The following is a 22,772-nucleotide window of genomic DNA, read 5'->3' on the forward strand; positions in this document are numbered from 1 at the left end:
GTGATTGTAAGCCGCTCTGAGGCTCCAGTGAAGGGTGGAGTATAAATCTAGTCATCTCTTCTTCTCCTTCGCTGATTTATGGCAACTCTACGAGAGCCAATTTGGTGTAGTGGTTAAGTGTTTAGACTCTTATCTGGGAGAACCGGGTTTGGTTCCCCCCTCCTCCACTTGCAGCTGCTGGAATGGCCTTGGGTCAGCCAGAGCTCTCTTATCTGGGAGAACCGGGTTTGATTCCCCACTCCTCCACTTGCAGCTGCTGGAATGGCCTTGGGTCAGCCAGAGTTCTGGCAGAGGTTGTCCTTGAAAGGGCAGCTTCTTTGAGAGCTCTCTCAGCCCCACCTACCTCACAGGGTGTCTGTTGTGGGGGAGGAAGATAAAGGAGATTGTGAGTTATTCGAGACTCTGAGATTCAGAGTGGAGGGTGGAATATAAATCCAATGTTGTTGTCGAATGACCAAAGGAGTTAATATTTACTTCATCCACTGACAACCATTCCCATTCCTGTTTGTTTCAGGGGAAATACTTCGAGATCCAGTTTAGCCCAGGAGGGGAACCCGATGGGGGCAAGATTTCCAACTTCCTGCTGGAAAAGTCACGGGTAGTCATGAGAAATCCTGGCGAGCGAAGCTTCCACATTTTTTATCAGGTTTGTTCTCGGTTTGTTTGTATTTATTTATTTTAAAGCTGCCAGTATTTAGCACAGCTCTTCCGCAGTTCTGTCGGGCCAGGGTTTCTCAGGGGAATGATGGGGCACGATCCACCACAAAGTCTTCCTTCGTTAATTGAGATGAATGAACAGAAGCTGCTCCCCCTCTGTGGGATTTCAGTTGCCCAGGAGTGGATGGTGGTCAAGCTGGGACTGGAGCTGTGGGCTGGGCCTCCTTTCCTCGTGGCCGTGGGCTGTGCCACCTGTGGCTGACCATTCCGTTTCTGCTTCTTCCTTCTGCAGCTGATCGAAGGTGCTTCCGGGCAGCAGAAGACAAGCCTGGGCATCACCAGCATGGACTATTACTACTACTTGAGTCTCTCTGGATCCTACAAAGTGGAAGACATTAATGACAGATCTGACTTCCAGGAAACATTGGTAATGATTCCCCCTCCAAAAGTTTCCCATTGAAATGCAGCATGCAGTTTCATCAGTCCGCCCCCTTTTCCTCCAAGGGGCAGCATCCTCCTCCATTTCCAAAGTAGGTGAGAATGAAAGAGGTGTTGGCTAGGATGGGCAGATTCCTGAAAATCTCCATTGCACGCAGTCTAAACTTGTGGCCTGTAGAGGAGTCTTTCCATTAGCAAACAGCAGAGATTTCTAGGGCTTGTTCTTAAGAAGACCCTCATAGTTCACTGGTTCTTGTGCAGAACTAGAGTGCTGGCTGGAATACGTCCAGATCTCTTTTGTCGCCTCTCTGTGATCGATCGTGGCATGAGCAAGTGTTCTGTTAGGGATGCTAGGCCAGATCTTCTCATTGAGGAAATCCAGGGTATCCCAGGTCAGAGCTGCAAAACTTTAGAATCATAGAGCTGGAAGAGACCTCCAGAGTTATCTAGTCTAACCCCCTGCGCAATGCAGGAAGTTCACAAATACCTTCCCCCCACACACACACACACATACCCAGTGGCCCCTGCAGGCTCCATGCCCAGAAGATGGCAAAAACCACCAGGATCCCTGGGCCAAACTGGCCTGGAGAAAAACGGCTGCCTGACCCCAGAGTGTCAATCAGCATTTCCCTGGGCACGTAAGAAAGGGCCACGAGAACTAAGCCCTGATGCAGCCCTTCCTGCCCTCCCTCTCACGATCTGCCTCATTCACAGAACCAGCATTGCTGCCAGGTGGCCATCTAGCCTCTGCTTAAAGACCTCTAAGGAAGGGGAGCCCACCACGTCTCGAGGAAGCCTGTTCCACTGAGGAGCTGTCTGCCAGGAAGCTCTTCCTAATGTTTAGCCGAAAACGCTAAATTAGCCTTCCAACACGTTGCATGGAAGGAAATAGGCAGGGGGCAGGAAACAGCAGTGCCAACCTCTTAAAACGTAGTAGAGTCAAGGGACTTTCACCTGGAGGCAAGAAAACAGATTGTAATGTACACAAATGAAGGGCATTTTCTGTGTGAGGACACCGGTGCTTTATTTCAGCCTCCGCTGAGTGTGGGCCTGTCCTCGATCTCTTTAAATTGCATCTGCCTTCTCCCCTCACACTGGGAAGGTGGGGCCAGGTGCAGGGACTTTGCCCCATGTTCAGTCCTTGAGCTCCAGGTGGCCTGTGGAGTTTACGGTTCTCACTGGAGGCATGGCCAGCAAGACCCCTTTCCTGCTTTGGAACAGAGGCACGTCCTTTCTGCGGGGCCTGTGTGCTAACGCCGCAGAGCTGGCTAAGATATATTTGGCAAAGCAGACAAGGTCCCTGCTCCAAGGAGCTTGCAGTGGGGGAGGATCTTGTGTCTCAGTTGGAGAGGTCTGGACTGGATTCACCCCTTGTAAAACCTCTTGGCTTCGACTCTGGGATTGCCTGCAATGTTTGTTTTTCATCCTTGTGCCACTAAGAACATAAGAGAAGCCATGTTGGATCAGGCCAGTGGCCCATCCAGTCCAGCACTCTGTGTCACATAGTGGCCAAAAAAACCAGGCGCCATCAGGAGGTCCACCAGTGGGGCCAGGACACTAGAAGCCCTCCCACTGTTGCCCCTTCCAGGCACCAAGAATACAGAGCATCACTGCCCCAGACAGGGTTCCAACAATAAGCTGTGGCTAATAGCCACTGATGGACCTCTGCTTTACATAAGAACATAAGAGAAGCCATGTTGGATCAGGCCAATGGCCCATCCAGTCCAACACTCTGTGTCACACAGTAGCAAAAATTTTTATATATACACACACACTGTGGCTAATAGCCACTGATGGACCTCTGCTCCATATTTTTATCTAAACCCCTCTTGAAGGTGGCTATACTTGTGGCCGCCACCACCTTCTGTGGCAGTTAATTCCACATGTTAATCACCCTTTGGGTGAAGAAGTACTTCCTTTTATCCGTTTTAACCTGTCTGCTCAGCAATTTCATCGAATGCCCACGAGTTCTTGTATTATGAGAAAGGGAGAAAAGTACTTCTTTCTCCACCTTCTCCATCCCATGCATTATCTTGTAAACCTCTATCATGTCACCCCGTAGTCGACGTTTCTCCAAGCTAAAGAGTCCCAAGCGTTTCAACCTTTCTTCATAGGGAAAGTGTTCCAACCCTTTAATCATTCTAGTTGCCCTTCTCTGGACTTTCTCCAATGCTATAATATCCTTTTTGAGGTGCGGCGACCAGAACTGCACACAGTACTCCAAATGAGACCGCACCATCGATTTATACAGGGGCATTATGATACTGGCGGATTTGTTTTCAATTCCCTTCCTAATAATTCCCAGCATGGCGTTGGCCTTTTTGTATGCTTTGTATGGTTATCCAGTCCCCTCTTGAGGCTGTCTATGCTTGTAGCCGCGACCACCTCCTGTGGCAGTTCCGAGTAGTACCAGTGTCAGGGTGTGTGAACGAATCCAAGGGCTCACCATTATTTATTAAAGCATTTATATCCCATCTTGTGGTTCTAGGTGGCTTACAAGAAGAGTTAAAAACAAAATAACAAGCCCCAAATCTCTTCCCTCCTCCCCCCCTTAAAAGATGCCTTCCAATTTAGACCCTCTCAAAAGCCCTGGCAAACAGGCAGGCCTGGCGGTGCCTCTTCCACAGAGGGAAAAGGCCTGGGCTCTGGTCCATGCCAGATAGGTCTCCCTAAGTGGACACAAGAACATGAGAGAAGCCATGTTGGATTAGGCCAATGGCCCATCCAGTCCAACATTATTTGCCACTCAGTGGCCAAAACCCAGGGGCCATCAGAAGGTCCACCAGCGGGGCCAGAACTCCAGAAGCCCTCCCGCTCTTGCCCCCCAAGCACCAAGAATACAGAACATCACTGTCCCAGACATAGGACGTAAGAGAAGCCATGTTGGATCAGGGCAGTGGCCCATCCAGTCCAACACTGTGTCACACAGTGGTCAAAAAACCTAGGTGCCATCAGGAGGGCCATCAGTGGGGCCAGGACACTAGAAACCCTCCCACTGTTGCTCCCTCCAGCACCCAGAATACAGAGCATCACTGCCCCAGGCAGAGTATTCCCCATCACTAGAAGCCAACCATACCACAAAAACAACATGCAGGCCTTTGAATTCTTCATCTTGTGACTTTTCCAGCATGCCATGAATGTGATTGGGATCTTTGCAGAGGAGCAGGCGTTGGTGCTGCAGATCGTAGCTGGAATCCTTCACTTGGGCAACATCAGCTTCAAAGAAGTTGGCAACTATGCCGCGGTGGAGAGCGAAGAGTGTAGGTAGTCCAGGGGGATGCAAATGCATCAGATCTGGGAAGCCTGGATGATGTTGCAATGCTGGTCAATCCGCCAGACTCTGGCATGCTCTGCTTTCCTTCCAGACCTGCTGGTTTTGTTCCACAAAGGAGGGATGTGTGCGCTCAAGGGATTGGTGCACCCTCAGAGATGCTTATAGTTTTCTTCCCAACCTAGGCAATGTTGTAATGAGAGATGAGCACCAGGAAATGCTACTCCAGAAGCCTTGCGTGCTGCATAAGAGCAATGTATTTACGCTCACAGTTGCTAATTTGGGTCTCTCTCTGCTGCTTTTTTGGTAGTCTTGGCTTTCCCAGCTTTTCTCCTGGGCATCGACCAGAGCCGACTGAAAGAGAAACTGACCAGCAGGCAAATGGACAGCAAGTGGGGCGGGCGATCAGAATCCATCAACGTGACCCTCAATGTGGAGCAAGCGTGCTACACCCGAGATGCATTGGCCAAGGCGCTTCATGCAAGAGTCTTTGATTACCTGGTGGATGTAAGTGGTCCTTCAGCATTTCTCCCCTCCCCCAGAAGTATGGGGTAGTGATTAGTGTTCTGTACTAGGGCCAGAGAGATCCAGGTTCAAATCCATGCTAAGCTTTGAAGATCACTGGATCAAGTGTTCAGTCTAGCTTACTTTGCAAATCTGTTGGGAAAACAGAAAGAGGAAGGGTGGAGATCCTTGGATGCCGGCCTGGATTTCTCTGGGGAAGGATGGGGCACAGGTTTGAAAGAATGAAAGCTGGAGCCATTATAAGGAACAGACATACTGCTAAATAGAACTGTAGATGACAGGTCAAAATTAGGGTGACCTAAGTTAGTTCAAGACCATAGTTTTCAAACCAAAAGACAACAATTTATTTCCACGTTTATCTAACATTTTACATCCAGTGCTTTTGATTACTGTCGAGGTGGCTACTCATAATCAAATAAAGTAATTTCCAAATGTCATATGATCAGAAAAGCTAACTTTAAGCCCCTATATAGCTAAAATATTTCCGTGAATCAGCAGATGGGGGGGGAATCCTTCAATGAAAAGGGAGATGGGGCAAGATGGTGGTCCTTCACACAGTTGGCTGCAGAACTTGCTGCTACAAGATGTTTCCTTAGTGGTGATGGACACTGGCTTAGATGGCTTTAACAGGAGCTTGGACAAATTTACGGCAGAGAGATTCACGGTGAGCCATCAGCCATGTTAGACAAACTGATCCTTTGGTTTGAAAGACGGAGCGAAAAAGATGAGGAGGGAGCTGTTTTAGACTTGCCCTTCCAAAGGACAGGTCTTTGCTGCTCTCATTAAATGCATATGGATGTGGATATTAATTGCCTGAGCGACGGGTTGGGACACCTGTGGGCCGGAGTGGAGCTAAGACCACACACGATGCCCTTTTTGCAACTTTACACCAGGAAGCAAAAACCAAATCCTGGAGAGGTGTGGGTGTTCAGGCGTGGACTGCAAACCAACATCAGATTCAGAAGCCAAAGTAGGTTTACAATGTTGGATGTTCGTATGGTTCCTTGTGCATCTCTTTTCTCTGTCTGTTTACCAGTCCATTAATAAGGCGATGGAAAAGGATCATGAAGAATACAACATTGGTGTCCTGGACATCTATGGTTTTGAAATATTTCAGGTAAAGCATAAGATGGTTATGAACTGGTTTTTTTTGGGGGGGGAGCAGCCAAAATATTTGTATCCTTGGGCAGAAGGAAGGAATTCTCCTCTGCGACTGAGAGGCTCTCTAGAGCCTGCAACACGAGGACTGCAAATGGTTGCCAAAGGGTGGGCCTCTTATTTACGTGTTTAAAACACTTACAAGCCACCTTTCTTCCTGTTGGAGCTCACAGTGGCTTACAAACGTAGATAAAACAGAACAAGACTACGTGAAATAGATAAATCCCACGTTTTAAATTACCACTGAGGAATGCAACTGAACGGAACCCAATCTAAACCTGAATAAAATCGTCTTCAGCAGCCTCCTAAAGGCTGATAGTGAGGGGGCCAGCGCACCTCTCTGGCGAGGTGTTTGTTGCACAGCAGCTTGTGGGGGCTGGCACTGAGAACTGGCCCACCTCTTCTGGTTGGTGTGGAAGGGAGGCTTGCGAAACAGTCCCTGAAGCAGGATATTCCTACTCTAGAGGGGAGTATCTAGAGTACTTTGGAGGGGAGAAAGTAATGGGGGTGCACTTGGAGAAACTGCTGGCAAGGAGTTAACTTCTCCTTTGCCTCTGGGGACTCCTTGTGATCCCGATCTCGAGTTCGAAGGTGTGATAATGTTGGGAAAGTGGGTTGTTGGGATGCGCATGCAGTGCAGTGCTTCAAGAACACATCAGAGCACACGAGATAAAAACGTGCTCTATCCTTCTCTCCAAGTAGCACTGTCAGTTATTTCAGTGGACTGTTATCTGCTCTTGACTGGCAGTGGATCTTCAGGGACTCAGGCAGAGAGCGGCCTTTCCCCAGACCTGCTCCCAACTGCATGCAATGCATGTGCTCCCCCGCTAAGTTGTTTTAGTCTTTGATTAGAAATGAGAATCATTTTAAATCCAACTGTTCACTGGAATCAATGCAAAATCTAGGATCTGCATGAAGAAGCAGTAGAAAGGATGCTCTTCTAAGTGGATGTTCTGTAACCCAAAAGTGGATGTTCTGTAAGCGGGAGTTCCCTTAACAAACGCTCTGTCTTGGAACTGGATTTGGAGAGCCGTGTGTTGCAGAACTCTCTAGTGAGCTTCACAGCATGATATAAAGGTCAGCTGCTGAAGTCACCGAAGCAGATTGCAAAACCTGCAGAGGAAGTGGAGTCTGACCTCTTTGGGTTAAATAGAAGCCAACAACACTGAGCAGTTTTTCTCCCATTCCTCCCAGAAAAACGGCTTTGAGCAGTTCTGTATCAACTTTGTCAATGAGAAGTTGCAGCAGATCTTCATTGAGCTGACGCTGAAGGCGGAGCAGGTAAAAACACCCCCCCTCCGGTGGGGGGGGCATGCTTGAGCTGGGCTGCACAAGAGCTAGCTGTGGCCATCCTTCTTTCGAGGGTGGGATGGGACGCCAGCTGTTGACAATAAAAAAGTTGCCTTGCCAAGCAGGACTGAGAGAGCACGAGAGAGCTGTTGTGGTTAGCTAAGCCAAAGGGTGGAAGTAAACACAGGGCTGGGCTCCAGGCACATTCATCCTCCAATACAATGACCCCTCCTGCACTGGAGTAATAATCAGCCTGTCATGTGATCGTCTCCTCTCCCTCCCTCCCCCCCCCCCCCATGGATGCTGACTCGCCCATCCGAAATAGAACACTGCAGCCGGTTACGTTTGTGTTGGCACCGTTGTTCCAGTGGAAGAACTTGTGTTTTCTCCATTTCCTCACTGTCTTTCTTTTTTGGAAAGGGGAAGGAAAAAGGATTTTTATAATTTTTCCCTGTTGCCTGCCATTTTGTATGTCTGCTTCTCCCTGCAGAACAGCACTGCCATGCCTCCCCTTCTTCTCTCTGTGTTGCAGGAAGAATACGTGCAAGAAGGAATCCGCTGGACGCCAATCGATTATTTCAACAATAAGATTGTGTGCGATCTCATAGAGAACAAAGTGGTGAGCGGTCATAGGGTTTAGACCCCTGCTGTCCATTAGCCAAGTCTGAACTTCATACACGCATGCTCAAGGTGTAATATTTAAAGTCAGTTTTTGTGCACTTCTGTCCAGATGAAGGAAGAAGACGACTGTAGATTTATACCCCGCCCTTCTCTCTGAATCAGAGTCTCAGAGCAGCTTACAATCTCCTTTATCTTCTTCCTGCACAACAGACACTCTGTGAGGTGGGTGGGGCTGAGAGAGCTCTCCCAGAAGTTGCCCTTTCAGGACAGCTCTGTGAGAGCTACGGAAGGCTAGGAGAGCTCCTCTAGGGATGGTTCTGTGCCCCAGGTAGAGGCTGCAGAGCATGCTTTGAGAGCAGAGGTCCTCGGGGAACAGAGAGCAGCAGGATGACTTCCCACAGAACGCAGCCAGTCTCGTGGGCTTCCCTTGCAAAAGATGTCTTTGGTCCCTAATCAACCAGGCAGAATTCTTTGGAAGCTCGTCCCTGCAGAATCATTTTGTGAAATTAAAATGCAATGCCCAATGGTGATTCAGGGCACCCAGGGGTTATTATGCTCTCGCTTGGCAGAGAAATGGCACGCTTGGGCAAACAGGTCAACACTGCCAGGTCCAAGAAGGGCAGACTGTGAAGAAATCAAAGTTTTTTGTGGCTGGTTGTGAGCATGACACTTCAGCTGCCTCTGATGGAGCCAAAGCAAACCCTGATCCGTCTCTGCTGGTCAGAAAGTTGGAAATCTGCAGAGTTTTTAACACTACATTTTTGGTATCTTAAGCTATGGTAAACAGCCGTGGCAGAAAAACTGACATATCAACTTAGAGCAATCAAGTTAAAGCCAAAATGTCAGACTTTTTTCAAATCATGGCATGGTTTTATCTTATATACAAATCAAAGAGGCAGTCAACATTTATCCAATCCTTTCCTCAAATTATGGGGGGAAATTAAGTATGAAGTACATAAAGAATAATTAATGGGAAAATAAGAATCCTTAAGGCCATCAATATTTTCTCTTTCTCTCTCTCTCTCTCAGCCATGCCTGTAAGGTTAATTTCCAAAATATGCTGAATGTTAAGCTCTCTGTCAAAACATTGATGCAACAGTATTCCTTGCATTCTAGGTATTTTTCTTATCATCTTGTTCTTTATGTTGGTAATTTAGATGATTTACTTTTTATGTTTGCTTTTGTCTTGTTTGTAGTGGTTGTTATTCCTGCTTTCTCTCCTCCTTTTTTTGTATCTAATTTAAAACAAATTCTCTTTCTCTCTCTCTGTCTTTCTATCTATCTGTCTGTGTCTTTTTTTGTAGCAGGAACTCCTTTGCATATTAGGCCACACACCCCTGATGTAGCCAATCCTCCTGGAGCTTCCAGTAGGCCCTGTAAGCTCTTGCAGAATTGCCCACATCAGGGGGGCGTGGCCTAATCAGGGGTGGAATTCTAGCAGGAACTCCTTTGCATAATAGGCCACACCCCCTGATGTAGCCAATCCTCCTGGAGCTTACAGGGCTCTTTGTACAGGGTCCAGAGATAGAATTCTAGCAGGAACTCCTTTGCATATTAGGCCACACACCCCTGATGTAGCCAATCCTCCTGGAGCTTCCAGTAGGCCCTGTAAGAAGAGCCCTGTAAGCTCTTGCAGGATTGCCCACATCAGGGGGGCGTGGCCTAATCAGGGGTGGAATTCTAGCAGGAACTCCTTTGCATAATAGGCCACACCCCCTGATGTAGCCAATCCTCCTGGAGCTTACAGGGCTCTTCGTACAGGGCCTATATATAGACACCAAGGACAAAATTGAAGAAAGGTCTGTTACGTATGACTTGGTTTGGGTAGAGTTGCGTGCAAATAACTTGCTTTTGTTTCTTCCTCCCCCCTGCTCCTTCCTTCCTTCCATCGCTTCAGAACCCTCCGGGCATCATGAGTATCCTGGACGATGTTTGTGCCACGATGCATGCTGTGGGGGAGGGGGCCGACCAGACACTGCTGCAGAAGCTGCAGATGCAGATTGGGACCCACGAGCACTTCAACAGCTGGAACCAGGGCTTCATCATTCACCATTACGCAGGGAAGGTGTGTGGGCAATGATCTCTTCAAGGGGGGTTCGGTGCCAGGCTGAGTTCAGAGGCGTCCTCAGGTCCAGCCCCTCAGCCTCTGCTAGGAGAGACTGCTGTGGGCCTTCAGGATCTCCTTTGCTGCAAGTGGGGAGGAGCAGCCCAGCTTTTTAGCCCACCCACATAAAACCTTAGTTTTGGCCAGAGATTTCAGGGCATTTGCCTCCCGAGTGCGTGTTGAAGTCCTGAAATAATTGCTTGATTCGGAAGAGTGGCATCTTTGGAGGGGAAACTGGCGAGAGTGGAACTGGTGGCAAGTGGTGATCCAGGGGAGGGGGAACGCCCCTTTCCTGCCTGCCACTTCCCTGCTCGTTTTTTTTAATTTAGTTAATTCATTTACATCCCTCCATTCTTCCCAGCGGAGACCCAAAGTGGCTTCCAAGGTCACCCAGCGAGCTTCCATGGCACAGGCAACACCCCTTCCTCTCTTGGGGGGTAGAAAAATAATTGAGTGGGGCAATTCGGGGTGGGGAGAGAGCCTGTTCTGCTCCTTCTCTGTTCCTTCAATGCGTCACCCCCTCCAGAACCATTTTGCTAAAGCAAACAGTGGCCTCAGTGCTTTGAATTGGTGTTTTCTTGCATGGATTGTTCAGTTTGCTGTTTCAGATGCAAACAGCTTCTCGCCCCACCCCCCCCTCCAAAATTTGCTGTAAGGACCGTTTTCTGTCCGCAGGTCTAGCAACCCCTCTGCTGCTCTTTTCCTCAGGTGTCCTATGACATGGACGGATTCTGCGAGAGGAACCGGGACGTTCTGTTCATGGACTTGATTGAACTCATGCAGAGCAGTGAATTGTACGTAAGATGGCTTCCTGGCCCTTAAGGTGGCTCCAGGCAGGAGTCAGTTCCCCATTTCCCTTGGCCTTGCCCACACATCACTCATCTGGAGGGGGAGACCACATGCCTGCCTCGTTTCCCTTTTAGAATGCCAAATAACAGCAAAAAGGAACTCGCTATGGCTACACTGAATGTAGGCAAGGAAGATGATATTGGATTTATATCCCACCCTATACTCTGAATCTTAAGAGTCTCAGAGCGGTCACAATCTCCTTTACCTTCCCCCCCCTCCACCCTCAACAGACACCCTGTGAGGTAGGTGGGGCTGAGAGAGCTCTTACAGCAGCTGCTCTTTCAAGGACAACTCCTGCAAGAGCTCTGGCTGACCCAAGGCCATTCTAGCAGGTGCAAGTGGAGGAGTGGGGAATCAAACCCGGTTCTCCCAGGTAAGAGTCCTCTGCACTTAACCACTACATCAAACTGGCCAGATCGTTGGTGTTATGCGGAGCTTTGCCTTGAGAAAAGGTGACCAGAACTGCGCACAGTATTCCAAAAGAGGCCATGCCATAGCTGTACACGAGGGCATTATAATATTGGCCATTTTGTTTTCAACCCCTATCCTGATAATTCCTAGCCTGGAGTTTGACTTCTTCAGCAGTGCTGAGCTGGATTGAGCCTTCCACCACAACCCTAAGATCTCTTTCAGTTTCAGTCTCAGCCAGTTCGGACCCCGTTAGCATTTATTTAGAGTTCTCCTTCCAGTGTGCGTCACCTTAACACTTGCCAATATTGAACTTTATTTACCAAGTTGTTGCCTGCTCATCCGCTATACAAGCCTTTCTCCATTCCACTTTGTGGCTGATGGAAACACGAGCAGGAAGAGAGTCACGCAGAGCCAGACCGTTTAATGCGTGTTGTTGAATCTGTCTGGTTTCTTTTGGTGCCAAAAACGTCTTTTTGTTCTCTGGCGGCATGCTGGCTGATGGATTTCTGCTTCTGCTTCTTGCAGGCCTTTTATAAAGGCTCTCTTTCCAGAAAACCTCCAAGCCGACAAGAAAGGCCGACCTACGACCGCTGGCAGCAAAATTAAGGTATGTTCTGTTTTGGTGGTGAGGTCAGTCTGGGGCCACAGTCTTGAGAGCAGAGCCGGACCCTCAGGGATATCCCATTCCCAGTTCTTGAACTTTCAAGTTTCCCTAAAACAAACTACAAAACTTTGCCTTTAGCCTCCTTGGCTTATGGCAATACAAGCAAAAACCTTCAGCGAGGATTCTGCTGGGCGACCTGGGCAGGAATCCCTGCAGGTTTTCAGTGTCGGGATTCTGATCCTGTGTGTATCTTGGCACTCCTCATCCATGGGAGATTCTGAAACCTGCTGTTTACCCTCCTCGCCAGCTCCAGGCCACTCCTTCCCACCTGTACCAGCCAAACTGCACACCTGTAGGGTGGAATTCTGGCTCACCTGTTGATCCCTGTGGGAAAGCTGCATATGTAACAGCCACTTTGGAGCACAGCCAAAACTTCTAGGAGAGAGAGCTGTTGTTTGACACAAATCGCGAGCTTTCTTTTCTCCAAGACGGGGTGGGGGTCAGCAAAACTGTTTGCTGTGCATCAGCATTATGAAGTTCTCTTGGGATAACTGTTCATACTCAAGAATGGAGTGGAATGACTTTCTAATTAAAAAAGCAAGGGGGAGGAATAGTGGAGTTTTGCAGCTGGGGGGGGCGTTCTTAAGAAGTGGCTGTGTAGAAACTTGCTGACGTTGTCTGGTGATCTCCACACCCTCCTGCTTTTGCAGAAGCAAGCCAATGACCTCGTGGGCACCCTGATGAAGTGCACTCCTCACTATATCCGCTGCATCAAGCCCAACGAAACCAAAAAGCCTCGAGACTGGGAAGAGAGCAGGTACAAACAAGCTGGGGAGGGGGGGGGGCAGGAACACAAGGAATGGGTGGGGGCTCTTCCGAGATCCTCTGTGAGTGCCCTGCAAGTCGGTGCCATTGTGGAAGAAGGATTCCCCCTCTGTGCCTCTTCTAAGAGAGTGCTTGACCTCTGCCATTGTCATAAGCACATAATGGGTTGCATCCTAATTCTCCACCACTCGAGGCTCTTCCTCCTGAGGGAAGTCATGAAGACCCAAAGCTGCCTTATACTGAATCAAACCATCGTCCATCGAAGTCCACTCAAGCTGGAGGTGACCCTCCAGGCTTTCTTTCCCATCACCTGCTACTGGAAACGATGGGGATTGAACCTGGGAACTTCTGCATGTCAAGCAGATTCCCTGCCACTGAGCCACAGCCCCTCTCCTCTAAGACATGGAGACATGAAGCTTCCTTATACCAAACCAAACCGTTGATCAGCCGGTGGCTGCTTTCCAGCAGAGATCTTTCATATTATTGACCACTCTGATCCCTTGAGCTGGGGATGCTGGGGATTTAAACTGGGACCTTCTGCATGCAAAGCAGATAAACACATTAAGTTGCTTTGTCTTGAATCAGACCATCAGTCTATCAAGGTCAGTACTGTCTACTTAGATGGGCAGCAGCTCTCCAGGGTCTTAGGCGGAGGGAGGTCTCCGGTATCACCTACTGCCTGGACTGTCAACTGGAGATGCCGAGGGTTGAACCTGGGACCTTCTGCATGCCAAGCAGATGCTCTTCCAGTGAGCCAGTCTCTGCGCTGAGCACTGGGAAAGAATTAACATGTAAGAATCTGAGAGAGAATCCAGTGCTTGAGGTTTAGCTCAAAATGACATCGTATGCAGATGTAGGTTGCCTCTGACAGTCATAGCAGGGGACCATCCTAAGGATGTGGTAGGCAGACCAGACAATTGCAGACTTGTTCTCAGACTCTTTTGGGTATCCTCAACTTACAAAATGAAAATGGAAAGGGTTATGCTGAGAGCAGCCCTGTACATACTGTCCTCTCAAGGATCTGGATTTGAGCTGCAGTCTGTTTTCTCATTACGGATCCGGATCCTGATCCTGCCCAGTGGCAACCCCACGGCAGTGCTCTTGCAATGCCTCCCAGCCATTAAAATGGGGCCTGTGCTAGAGAACTTTCCATTGGATTATGCCCACAACCCATCCCTCCTGTGTGTGCCATTAATGTTTGAATTCACTTTTAGAATTGTTTGGTACACAGCTGAGATTATTGGGGAGGGCCAGATAATGTTTGGAGCAGGTCTAAAATTTCTACATTTTGATCGCAAAGAGAAGTAAAACTGGTAATACTTTGAGTTTAACAAAACATTTGTGGAATCTTCCCTCCACTTTCCAATGACATTTTTAAAATCTTCAGTTTTAATTCACACACAGACACACACACATTTTCCCTGGATGTCCAGGCTACAATTTGCAGAACTTTTCCCATCTGAGCATTTGCATGTTCTCTCAGTACAGGATGTGTTCCCCATTGTGTGTGTGTGGTTTCTTTCTGAATCAAGACATTCCTTTTGCATTGCTCACTGTACAGAAGGGATTTTTGGGGGGGGGAAGCTGTTTTTCCAGCGGCGACACTGGAAGTTGTGCCCCCTAGTTATTTTAAGTTTTCAAACTGCCATGGCTCAGAAGCCGCTTTCTCCAACAGTACAAGATGTCCTGTCCTCTGTCCGCCAACTCTTTGAAAAGCAGTGTACATTTTAAAAAGCATTCTGCGTGCAGATATTCCTTCCTATTCGACAGCTGCCTGGTGGAGCAGCGGTAACAAGAGCCGGTTGTCCAACGTCTCTTTTCCTGTTTATAGATTTCCCTCCTGGTCACATCTGGAATAATGCACGGGTGGTGCTGGTAGGGAAACTGTAGCATGCCTTTTGCTGCTTTGCCAGTATCAGCTGGTGTCGAACTACGCCAAACTTTGAGTGTGTTTTTTTTTTTTTGTCTGAGAAAAGGCAGAGAGTGTGGGGTGTGGGGGGAAATCCTTTCCTTTGCAGGCCAGGATTTGAGAATCAGGCAAATGGAAGTGTGGGTCTGTTTAATTTCAACAGGAGTCCTGACTAGAGCTGCTTCTCTTGTTTGACACCACAGCCTGGCTGAACAAGGGGCGTGACCTTGGTTTGAAGCCATATGTGATGCATTCTTAAAGCTATTTATTCTTTGAAGAAAAAAAAAAGTTTGGTGCTGACTTATGTGGGACCAGAACATTTTAAGCTAAAGAAATATCTGGATTATTTATGTATTTCCCCAAAAAACATTTATTGGCTGCCTTTCTTCCCTATGGAACACAAGATGGCTTACAACACACCCATAAAAAAATAAAAGCCAAAATTTAAAACCACAGTTCAGGACTTATAGTAAACTTAACCAAATGCGGTCCTGAGTAAAACCTTCTTCAGCTAAAGAGCATCAGGGTTTGGGGCCAAGGTTGTAGGGCTGAAATGCAGGATTTTAACAGGGATCAAGGAAGACTTTCCCCTAGAAATGCTCCTCTGGGAACAGGTGATCTTTGAAGAGGCTCCTTTCCACAATCTGTCTGATTTTATTTAATAGCTCCAATATATTATTGTAGCCTGGTAGACATCTGCATCTTTTGGCCACACAACTGTTGCAAGATGCAGTGTTTTAATGTTCTCTTCATTGAGTCTCCACCACTGTGCACTCACGAGCTGTAGATCCGACAAGCCTCATCTTTCCTTGGCGACAACACAGAACTAGAGTTGGGTGACATTTTGGCTGCTGAATAAACCAGCGTATTCAGTGGCTGACTAGACTTTTAACTGTGTCTCTCTGTGTTAACTGCTGTCAAGTCACTTCCAACTTAAGGCAACCCTGTGAATTAATGTTCCCCCCAATGGACCATTGCTCACAGCCGTGCTCAGGTCTTGTGAACGGAGGCCGCAGCATCCATTGCATGCTGGGTCTTTCTCTTTCACTAGCATGATTGCTTTTTTCCTTTTGGAGGGGGGATATTTCTATATTCTATGTGCATGTGTGTGTGCACCTGGAAGTCATGGCAACCTCTGGTGACTGACCCTTACTGGGGGCCTGGAAGTGGCTGAGTAAAGCCTGCCCCTGCCTCCCGGCTCAGGTATTCCAAGGAGGCCTCCCATCCAAGTACCTGCCAGAGTTGACCCTGCTTAGCTTCCAAGATCCGATGAGAATGAGCTTGCCTGGGCTCTCCATGTCAGGGTGCAGGATTGCCTGCCTTCTCTAGTGACTGTTGTCTTCTGATATTGTGACCAAAGTATGACAGAGCCTAAGTGTAGTCATTTTAGCATCAAGGGAGAGTTCAGGCTCAAACTATTTCCTTATACATGGGGTAGGTGTGGGGCTCCGTGGTCCAGCACCAACTTTGCCTGCAGAAGGCCCCAGGATCGGTCTCCCATTAAAAGGATCAGGCCGCCTGTGAAACCCCGGAGGGTCACGGCCTGTCAGAGGAGATGGGGCTGATGGTAGATTCAGAATAACCGGCCTCATGTGCTCACTTGGAAGGCCTCCCTGTTACCACCTTAAGATTTGCTTTGCTGTCATTTAAAATGGTTGTTTTTTGCTTTTCTAGGGACCATCTCCCACCTTTTCTACTCAATTTGGATATTTCGATTGCCGCTCTGCCCCCTCCCAGTTCTTGGCCTGCCCCCCCTCCAAACTCCACTGAAACAGCCTTAATTTCCTGCTGTGTTCCCACAGGGTGAAACACCAAGTGGAATATCTTGGGCTCAAAGAGAACATTCGCGTACGGCGAGCGGGTTACGCCTACAGGCGAGTGTTCAAAAAATTCCTGCAGAGGTAACCGTCTTTCAAGTGTCATTTCCTTCCTTTAAGTGGTTATCGAGTGGGGAGGGAAAGTCATTAAGCCCTGAAAACGTTTCCAGGTTTTTTCTCTGTAGAAGGCTAAACAGAAGGTCGTAGAGGGGCAGATGTATTTCAGTCAGTGTTCTTGCTTCCTTGATAGCCAACACAGAGAGGCAAATTTAAGAGCAGCCGTGGTGGGTTGGTTCCTCAAGTCCAACACTGGATCAACCCTCAGTTTCACCCCTCCTTGTACGCTTGAACTGGACTGCTCACTGAATTTTGATGTGTGTGTTTTGAAAATTCATCCATCACCTTACAAACTTCTGAGAACCAGCTTGGTGTAGTGGTTAAGGGCGGCAGACTCTAATCTGGAGAACCGGGTTGGATTCTCCACTCCTCTTCCACATGAAGCCCACTAGGTGACCTTGGGCCGGTCCCAATTCTCTCTGAACTCTCTCAGCCCCACTGACCTCACAAGGTGCCTGTTGTGAGGAGAGGAAGAGGAGGCAATTGTAAGCTGCTCTGAGACTCCGCGAGGTAGAGAAAAGTGGGGTATAAAATCCATCTCTTCCTCATCTTCTCTGGGGGCTTGTTGCATCTGCTTTCTTTCTAACTCACTTCAAACTTGCTGTATTTTTTAAAAAGCAGTTTTGTAAGATTCCCAGGGGTACTGGACCCAGGGAGAGTGTATTTAGGCCTGCTCCATTGCTCTAAAAACATCACATCTCTTTTCCGCCTTCCTTGGATGTGCAGAGCCCCCCCAGGCTTGAAGGCCAAAGACTCCTGCTCCCTGCGTGTCCCATCTGCTTTCAGCATTCCTCTCAAGGATAATTGGCTGATTTCCTCCTATTTTGTCTGCACGCTGGAATTTCTCTTCTCCTACCATTTCAGCAGAAGGACTCCTCCCATCTAGTGCCTGGGAAAGAGTAGCAGGCGGTGCATTTAATAAAGAAGCTACAGCAAGCTGTTGAGGAGGGAGGAAGACCTAATGCTACCCCCTCCCAAAAACATAAAGTCAAGTCTCTCAGGGATGCTTGACGCTGTTAGCAAATCGTTCGTCACAAAGACCTCACTTGCCAAACAGTCTGTGGTGCTGGAAAGTGATGGCAAGTTGCAGCAGGCTCACAGCAACCCTGAAGGGCGTGGGTGTCAAACATGCAGCCCAGGGGCTGAATCAGGCCCCCGGAGGCCTCCTATCAGGCCCCCGAGCAACTAGCTGTCATCTGCTTCCTTCTCCCTCTCTCTTGCTTCCTTCTGCATCACGGCTTGCTTTGCTGGGTTTGCACCTTAGATACACACCTGAACAGCATACTCAGGATTGCTGCAGAACAAAGCAGTAGACAAGTTCACCTTTAAGACCAACTAAGTTTTATTCAGAATGTAAGCTTTCGTATGCTCTTAAGCTGACATTCTGAATAAAACTTAGTTGGTCTCAAAGGTGCACTTGTCTACTGCTTTGCTTCAGACCAACAAGGCTGCCCACTTGGATCTATCAGGATTGCTGCAGCACATTGTCTCCAGATTGTGATGCAATCACTCAGAGCAAGAGGGGTCAGTTATCAGAAACAGTTAAATAAACAAAATGTTACAAGAGTGCTGATCTTTTAAGCTTTGTTTTAAGTTTTAATCTTTAACTGTGTTTGTGTTCTTTATAAAGTTTATATCTCTGCTACCTGGCATGACATTTTATGACACACGGCCCGGCCCGGCCCGACAAGGTCTCCTTTATGTCCAATCCAGTCCTCATAACAAATGAGTTTGACACCCCTGCTAAGGTTTTCATGGCCAGAGATGAACAGAAGTGGTTTGCCAGTTTGGTAAAGCGGTTAAGTGTGTGGACTCTTATTTGGGAGAAGCGGGTTTGATTCTCCACTGTTCCACTTGCAGCTGCTGGAATGGCCTTCTTGGGTCAGCCAGAGCTCTCTTATCTGGGAGAACTGGGTTTGATTCCCACTCCTCCACTTGCAGCTGCTGGAATGGCCTTCTTGGGTCAGCCATAGCTCTCTTATCTGGGAGAACCAGGTTGGATTCCCCACTCCTCCACTTGCAGCTGCTGGAGTGGCCTTCTTGGGTCAGCCATAGCTCTCTTATCTGGGAGAACCGGGTTGGATTCCCCACTCCTCCACTTGCAGCTGCTGGAATGGCCTTGGGTCAGCCAGAGCTCTCTTATCTGGGAGAACCAGGTTGGATTCCCCACTCCTCCACTTGCAGCTGCTGGAATGGCCTTGGGTCAGCCAGAGCTCTCTTATCTGGGAGAACCGGGTTTGATTCCCCACTCCTCCACTTGCAGCTGCTGGAATGGCCTTGGGTCAGCCAGAGCTCTCTTATCTGGGAGAACCGGGTTGGATTCCCCACTCCTCCCCTTGCACCTGCTGGAATGGCCTTGGGTCAGCCAGAGCTCTCTTATCTGGGAGAACCGGGTTGGATTCCCCACTCCTCCACTTGCAGCTGCTGGAATGGCCTTGGGTCAGCCAGAGCTCTCTTATCTGGGAGAACCGGGTTGGATTCCCCACTCCTCCACTTGCACCTGCTGGAATGGCCTTGGGTCAGCCAGAGCTCTCTTATCTGGGAGAACCGGGTTTGATTCCCTACTCCTCCACTTGCAGCTGCTGGAATGGCCTTGGGTCAGCCATAGCTCTCTTATCTGGGAGAACCGGGTTTGATTCCCCACTCCTCCACTTGCAGCTGCTGGAATGGCCTTGGGTCAGCCATAGCTCTCTTATCTGGGAGAACCGGGTTGGATTCCCCCCTCCTCCACTTGCACCTGATGGAATGGCCTTGGGTCAGCCAGAGCTCTCTTATCTGGGAAACCGGGTTGGATTCCCCCCTCCTCCACTTGCAGCTGCTGGAATGGCCTTGGGTCAGCCATAGCTCTCTTATCTGGGAGAACCGGGTTGGATTCCCCCCTCCTCCACTTGCACCTGATGGAATGGCCTTGGGTCAGCCAGAGCTCTCTTATCTGGGAGAACCGGGTTGGATTCCCCCCTCCTCCACTTGCACCTGCTGGAATGGCCTTGGGTCAGCCAGAGCTCTCTTATCTGGGTTAACCGTGTTTGATTCCCCACTCCTCCACTTGCAGCTGCTGGAGTGGCCTTCTTGGGTCAGCCATAGCTCTCTTATCTGGGAGAACCGGGTTGGATTCCCCACTCCTCCACTTGCAGCTGCTGGAATGGCCTTGGGTTAGCCAGAGCTCTCTTATCTGGGAGAACCAGGTTGGATTCCCCACTCCTCCACTTGCAGCTGCTGGAATGGCCTTCTTGGGTCAGCCAGAGCTCTCTTATCTGGGAGAACCAGGTTTGATTCCCCACTCCTCCACTTGCAGCTGCTGGAGTGGCCTTCTTGGGTCAGCCATAGCTCTCTTATCTGGGAGAACCGGGTTGGATTCTCCACTCTTCCACTTGCAGCTGCTGGCATGGCCTTGGGTCAGCCATAGCTCTGGCAGAGCTTGTCCTTGAAAGGGCAGCTGGTATGAGAACCCTCTCCAGCCCCACCCACCTCACAGGGTGTCTGTTGTGGGGGAAGGAAGATAAAGGAGATGATGAGCCGCTCTGAGACTCTTCGGAGTGGAGGGCAGGATATAAATCCAATATCATCATCTTCTTCTCTCTGTGTAGCAACCCTGGACTTCCTTGGTGGTCTCCCATTCAAACACTAACCAAAGCCAAGCCTGCTTAGCTTCTGAGATGTGATGAAATCAGGCTAGCCTGGGCTATGCACATCAGGACAGACAGAGGTGGTTTGCCTTTGCCTGCCTCTGCAGAGCAACCCTGGACTTCCTTGCTGGTCTCCCATCCAAGTATGAACTAGGGCTGATTCTGCTTAACAGCTGAGATCTGACAAGATCAGGCTAGCCTGGGCCACCGAGGCCAGGGCAAGAGACATTCAGAGGCGGTTTGATGGCCAAAGTATTTGAGCTTCAGCTTCAGCATCTGACCTTCCAGGGAACAGTCTGGGTTGATTTCCCATAGGACTGACTGATTTGATCTTTTGCTGTCCAAGGGACTCTCAAGAGTCTTCTCCAGCACCACAGCTCAAAAGCATCTCTTCTTCTACGCTTGGCCTTCCTTATGGCCCAACTCTCACAGCCATACATTACAGCTGGGGTGGGATGCAAGAAATCTTAGTCTGACCTTTTTTGTCCTTCCTCCAAGATATGCCATCCTGACCAAAGCCACCTGGCCTTCCTGGAAAGGGGAGGAGAAACAAGGAGTCCTCCACTTGCTCCACTCAGTCAACATGGATGCTGACCAGTACCAGCTGGGGAGGACAAAAATCTTCATCAAAGCACCAGAGTCGGTAAGTATGACAGCAAAGGAAACCTTTAAGTAAAGGTAGTCCCCTGTGCGAGCACCAGTCGTGCGGAATTCTCTTCCTCGGTTCCCTCCTTGTGAAATAGTATTGCTCACCTGCAGATCTTCCTGAGCATCCCCTACATGCATTCATTCCAAAGCAACACCTGGTCAGCTCTTGGTGTTATTATCCCTATTTTGCAGACTGGCAGCTGAGGCGGAGAGGGTGGCTTCCCTGAGGCCTCCCAGTGAGTTTCTGGCTGAGTCAAGAGCTAAACCAGTATCTTCGACTCAGAGCTCATGCATTTAATCCCTGTGCTTCAGCAGCAGTATGGGAGTGACAAGGGCCCATCTCTCAGAGTTGTTTTAGAGATTTAAGGAGGAAACAATTACAGTTCAAGCAGATCCCCATTTAGACTACCAGCTTTTCTGTTGTACATCAGTCTGAAGCTCAAGCTAGAAGGTGGACATGGTGGAAATTACTGTAAAGTCACAGCCAACTTATGGTGACCTTGTAGGGTTTTCAAGACAAGAGACATTCAGAGGTGGTTTGCCATTGCCTGCCTCTGTGTAGCAACCCTAGACTTCCTTGATGGTCTTCCATCCAAGTACTAACCAGAGCTGACTCTGCTTAGCTTCTGAGATCAGGCTGGCCTGGGCCATCCAGGTCAAGGCAAGAGACAGAGGTAGCTGGCCATTGCCTGCCTCTGCGTAGCAACCTGGACTTCCTCAGTGGTCTCCCATCCAAGGACTAACCAGGGCTGACCCTGCTTAGCTTCTGAGGTTGCACAAGACTGCGCTAAGTTGGGCCGTCCAGGTCAGTGCATGTTACTGACCTAATGAGTTGGGTCTGGGTTGGAAATGGCCATTTTGGCTTGGAGAAAGCAGCAGGGGAGGGGGAGGCAGGAACCCCTCCTCCTTCACACCGCAGTCCCCAGCACAATCAGCAGTGATGTGAAAGGCAGTTCTCCACACTCCTGTGTGACTGCAGGGAACGTGAGTTGGGTCCAGGGAACCTGGTCCGGATCCTTTAGAAGCAATAACATCTCCTTGAGCATAATTCTCACAGCTTTCTCCTTAAGAATCATGCTGAACGTAGTTTGTGGAAGGTGCTGAGAAATCTCCATTGTGAAATCCACAGTCCTGTCATACAGCTGCAGCTCTCTTGGTTTCTTGGAAAGAGGGAAATGAACATTAAGGCAGTGCTAAGTCTGTCCCACAGACAGGCCCTCCCCTATTTATTTAAGGTCCCGTCTCAGTGCAGCCCTGTGTTTTGCGGAGCAGGAGCCAGCCTTAGAAACAGTCATCCTCTTTTCCCAACTCGGGTGGGCGCTGAGATTCCTCAGGCTGCTTCCTCGTTTGCATCTGGGCTGCATCTGCGGTAGATCAAAGCATCCTGTAATATTAACTGCCTCTCTTGATCAGGAGGGTTAAGAGTGCCCTGTGAAAGATTCGCTTTTGTGATCTCTCTTTTTTCCACAGCCTTCCTTATAATCATTAAGATGTGTGTGTGTTTCTTTTGGAAGGAAAGGCTGGGGTTTTCTGGCGTGACTCTAATGGCTCTTAATTGCATCAAACTGGGCTGCAGGGCTTTGATAGAGACACTGCAACTAGCGCGACTGCTGGGAGGAGATTGTGCCGGCAGCGTTGCTGGGAGCTACTGGTTTGTTCTGCCACTCCCTCCCCCCCCCCCCCGCCCCAAGAGAAGGGGAGGCATGCAAACTGCTCACATCTCATGGCAAATTCCAGAGGGGAAGGAAGCTAAGCCTTGTGGCATCATGAAGACAAACAGAGTTGCTATGGCAAAGCTTTCTTGGAGCTTGCTTTATGTGCACTCTCTCAGCCATGCTAATTTTTTGCCCCGAAGCATTTCTCCTGTGCTTTAATCAAGCTGATTATAGTGTACCTTTGCCT

General features: G+C 49.0%; 1 protein-coding gene across 1 annotated transcript in view; it reads left to right on the forward strand.

The window, feature by feature from the left end:
• MYO1E (myosin IE) overlaps positions 1 to 22,772 on the forward strand; it is a 97,678-nt gene that overhangs the window by 60,190 nt on the left and 14,716 nt on the right. The window contains exons 7-19 of the mRNA XM_060259911.1: positions 515 to 646; positions 950 to 1,084; positions 4,223 to 4,355; positions 4,677 to 4,873; positions 5,928 to 6,008; positions 7,244 to 7,330; positions 7,872 to 7,958; positions 9,858 to 10,025; positions 10,773 to 10,858; positions 11,850 to 11,931; positions 12,639 to 12,745; positions 16,465 to 16,563; positions 20,721 to 20,865. Coding sequence (XP_060115894.1) covers positions 515 to 646; positions 950 to 1,084; positions 4,223 to 4,355; positions 4,677 to 4,873; positions 5,928 to 6,008; positions 7,244 to 7,330; positions 7,872 to 7,958; positions 9,858 to 10,025; positions 10,773 to 10,858; positions 11,850 to 11,931; positions 12,639 to 12,745; positions 16,465 to 16,563; positions 20,721 to 20,865 — 1,539 coding nt within the window. The remainder of the gene's footprint in view (positions 1 to 514; positions 647 to 949; positions 1,085 to 4,222; positions 4,356 to 4,676; positions 4,874 to 5,927; positions 6,009 to 7,243; positions 7,331 to 7,871; positions 7,959 to 9,857; positions 10,026 to 10,772; positions 10,859 to 11,849; positions 11,932 to 12,638; positions 12,746 to 16,464; positions 16,564 to 20,720; positions 20,866 to 22,772) is intronic.

Source organism: Heteronotia binoei, chromosome 19, assembly GCF_032191835.1.
Source record: "Heteronotia binoei isolate CCM8104 ecotype False Entrance Well chromosome 19, APGP_CSIRO_Hbin_v1, whole genome shotgun sequence".
NCBI classification, from domain to species: Eukaryota; Metazoa; Chordata; class Lepidosauria; order Squamata; family Gekkonidae; genus Heteronotia; species Heteronotia binoei.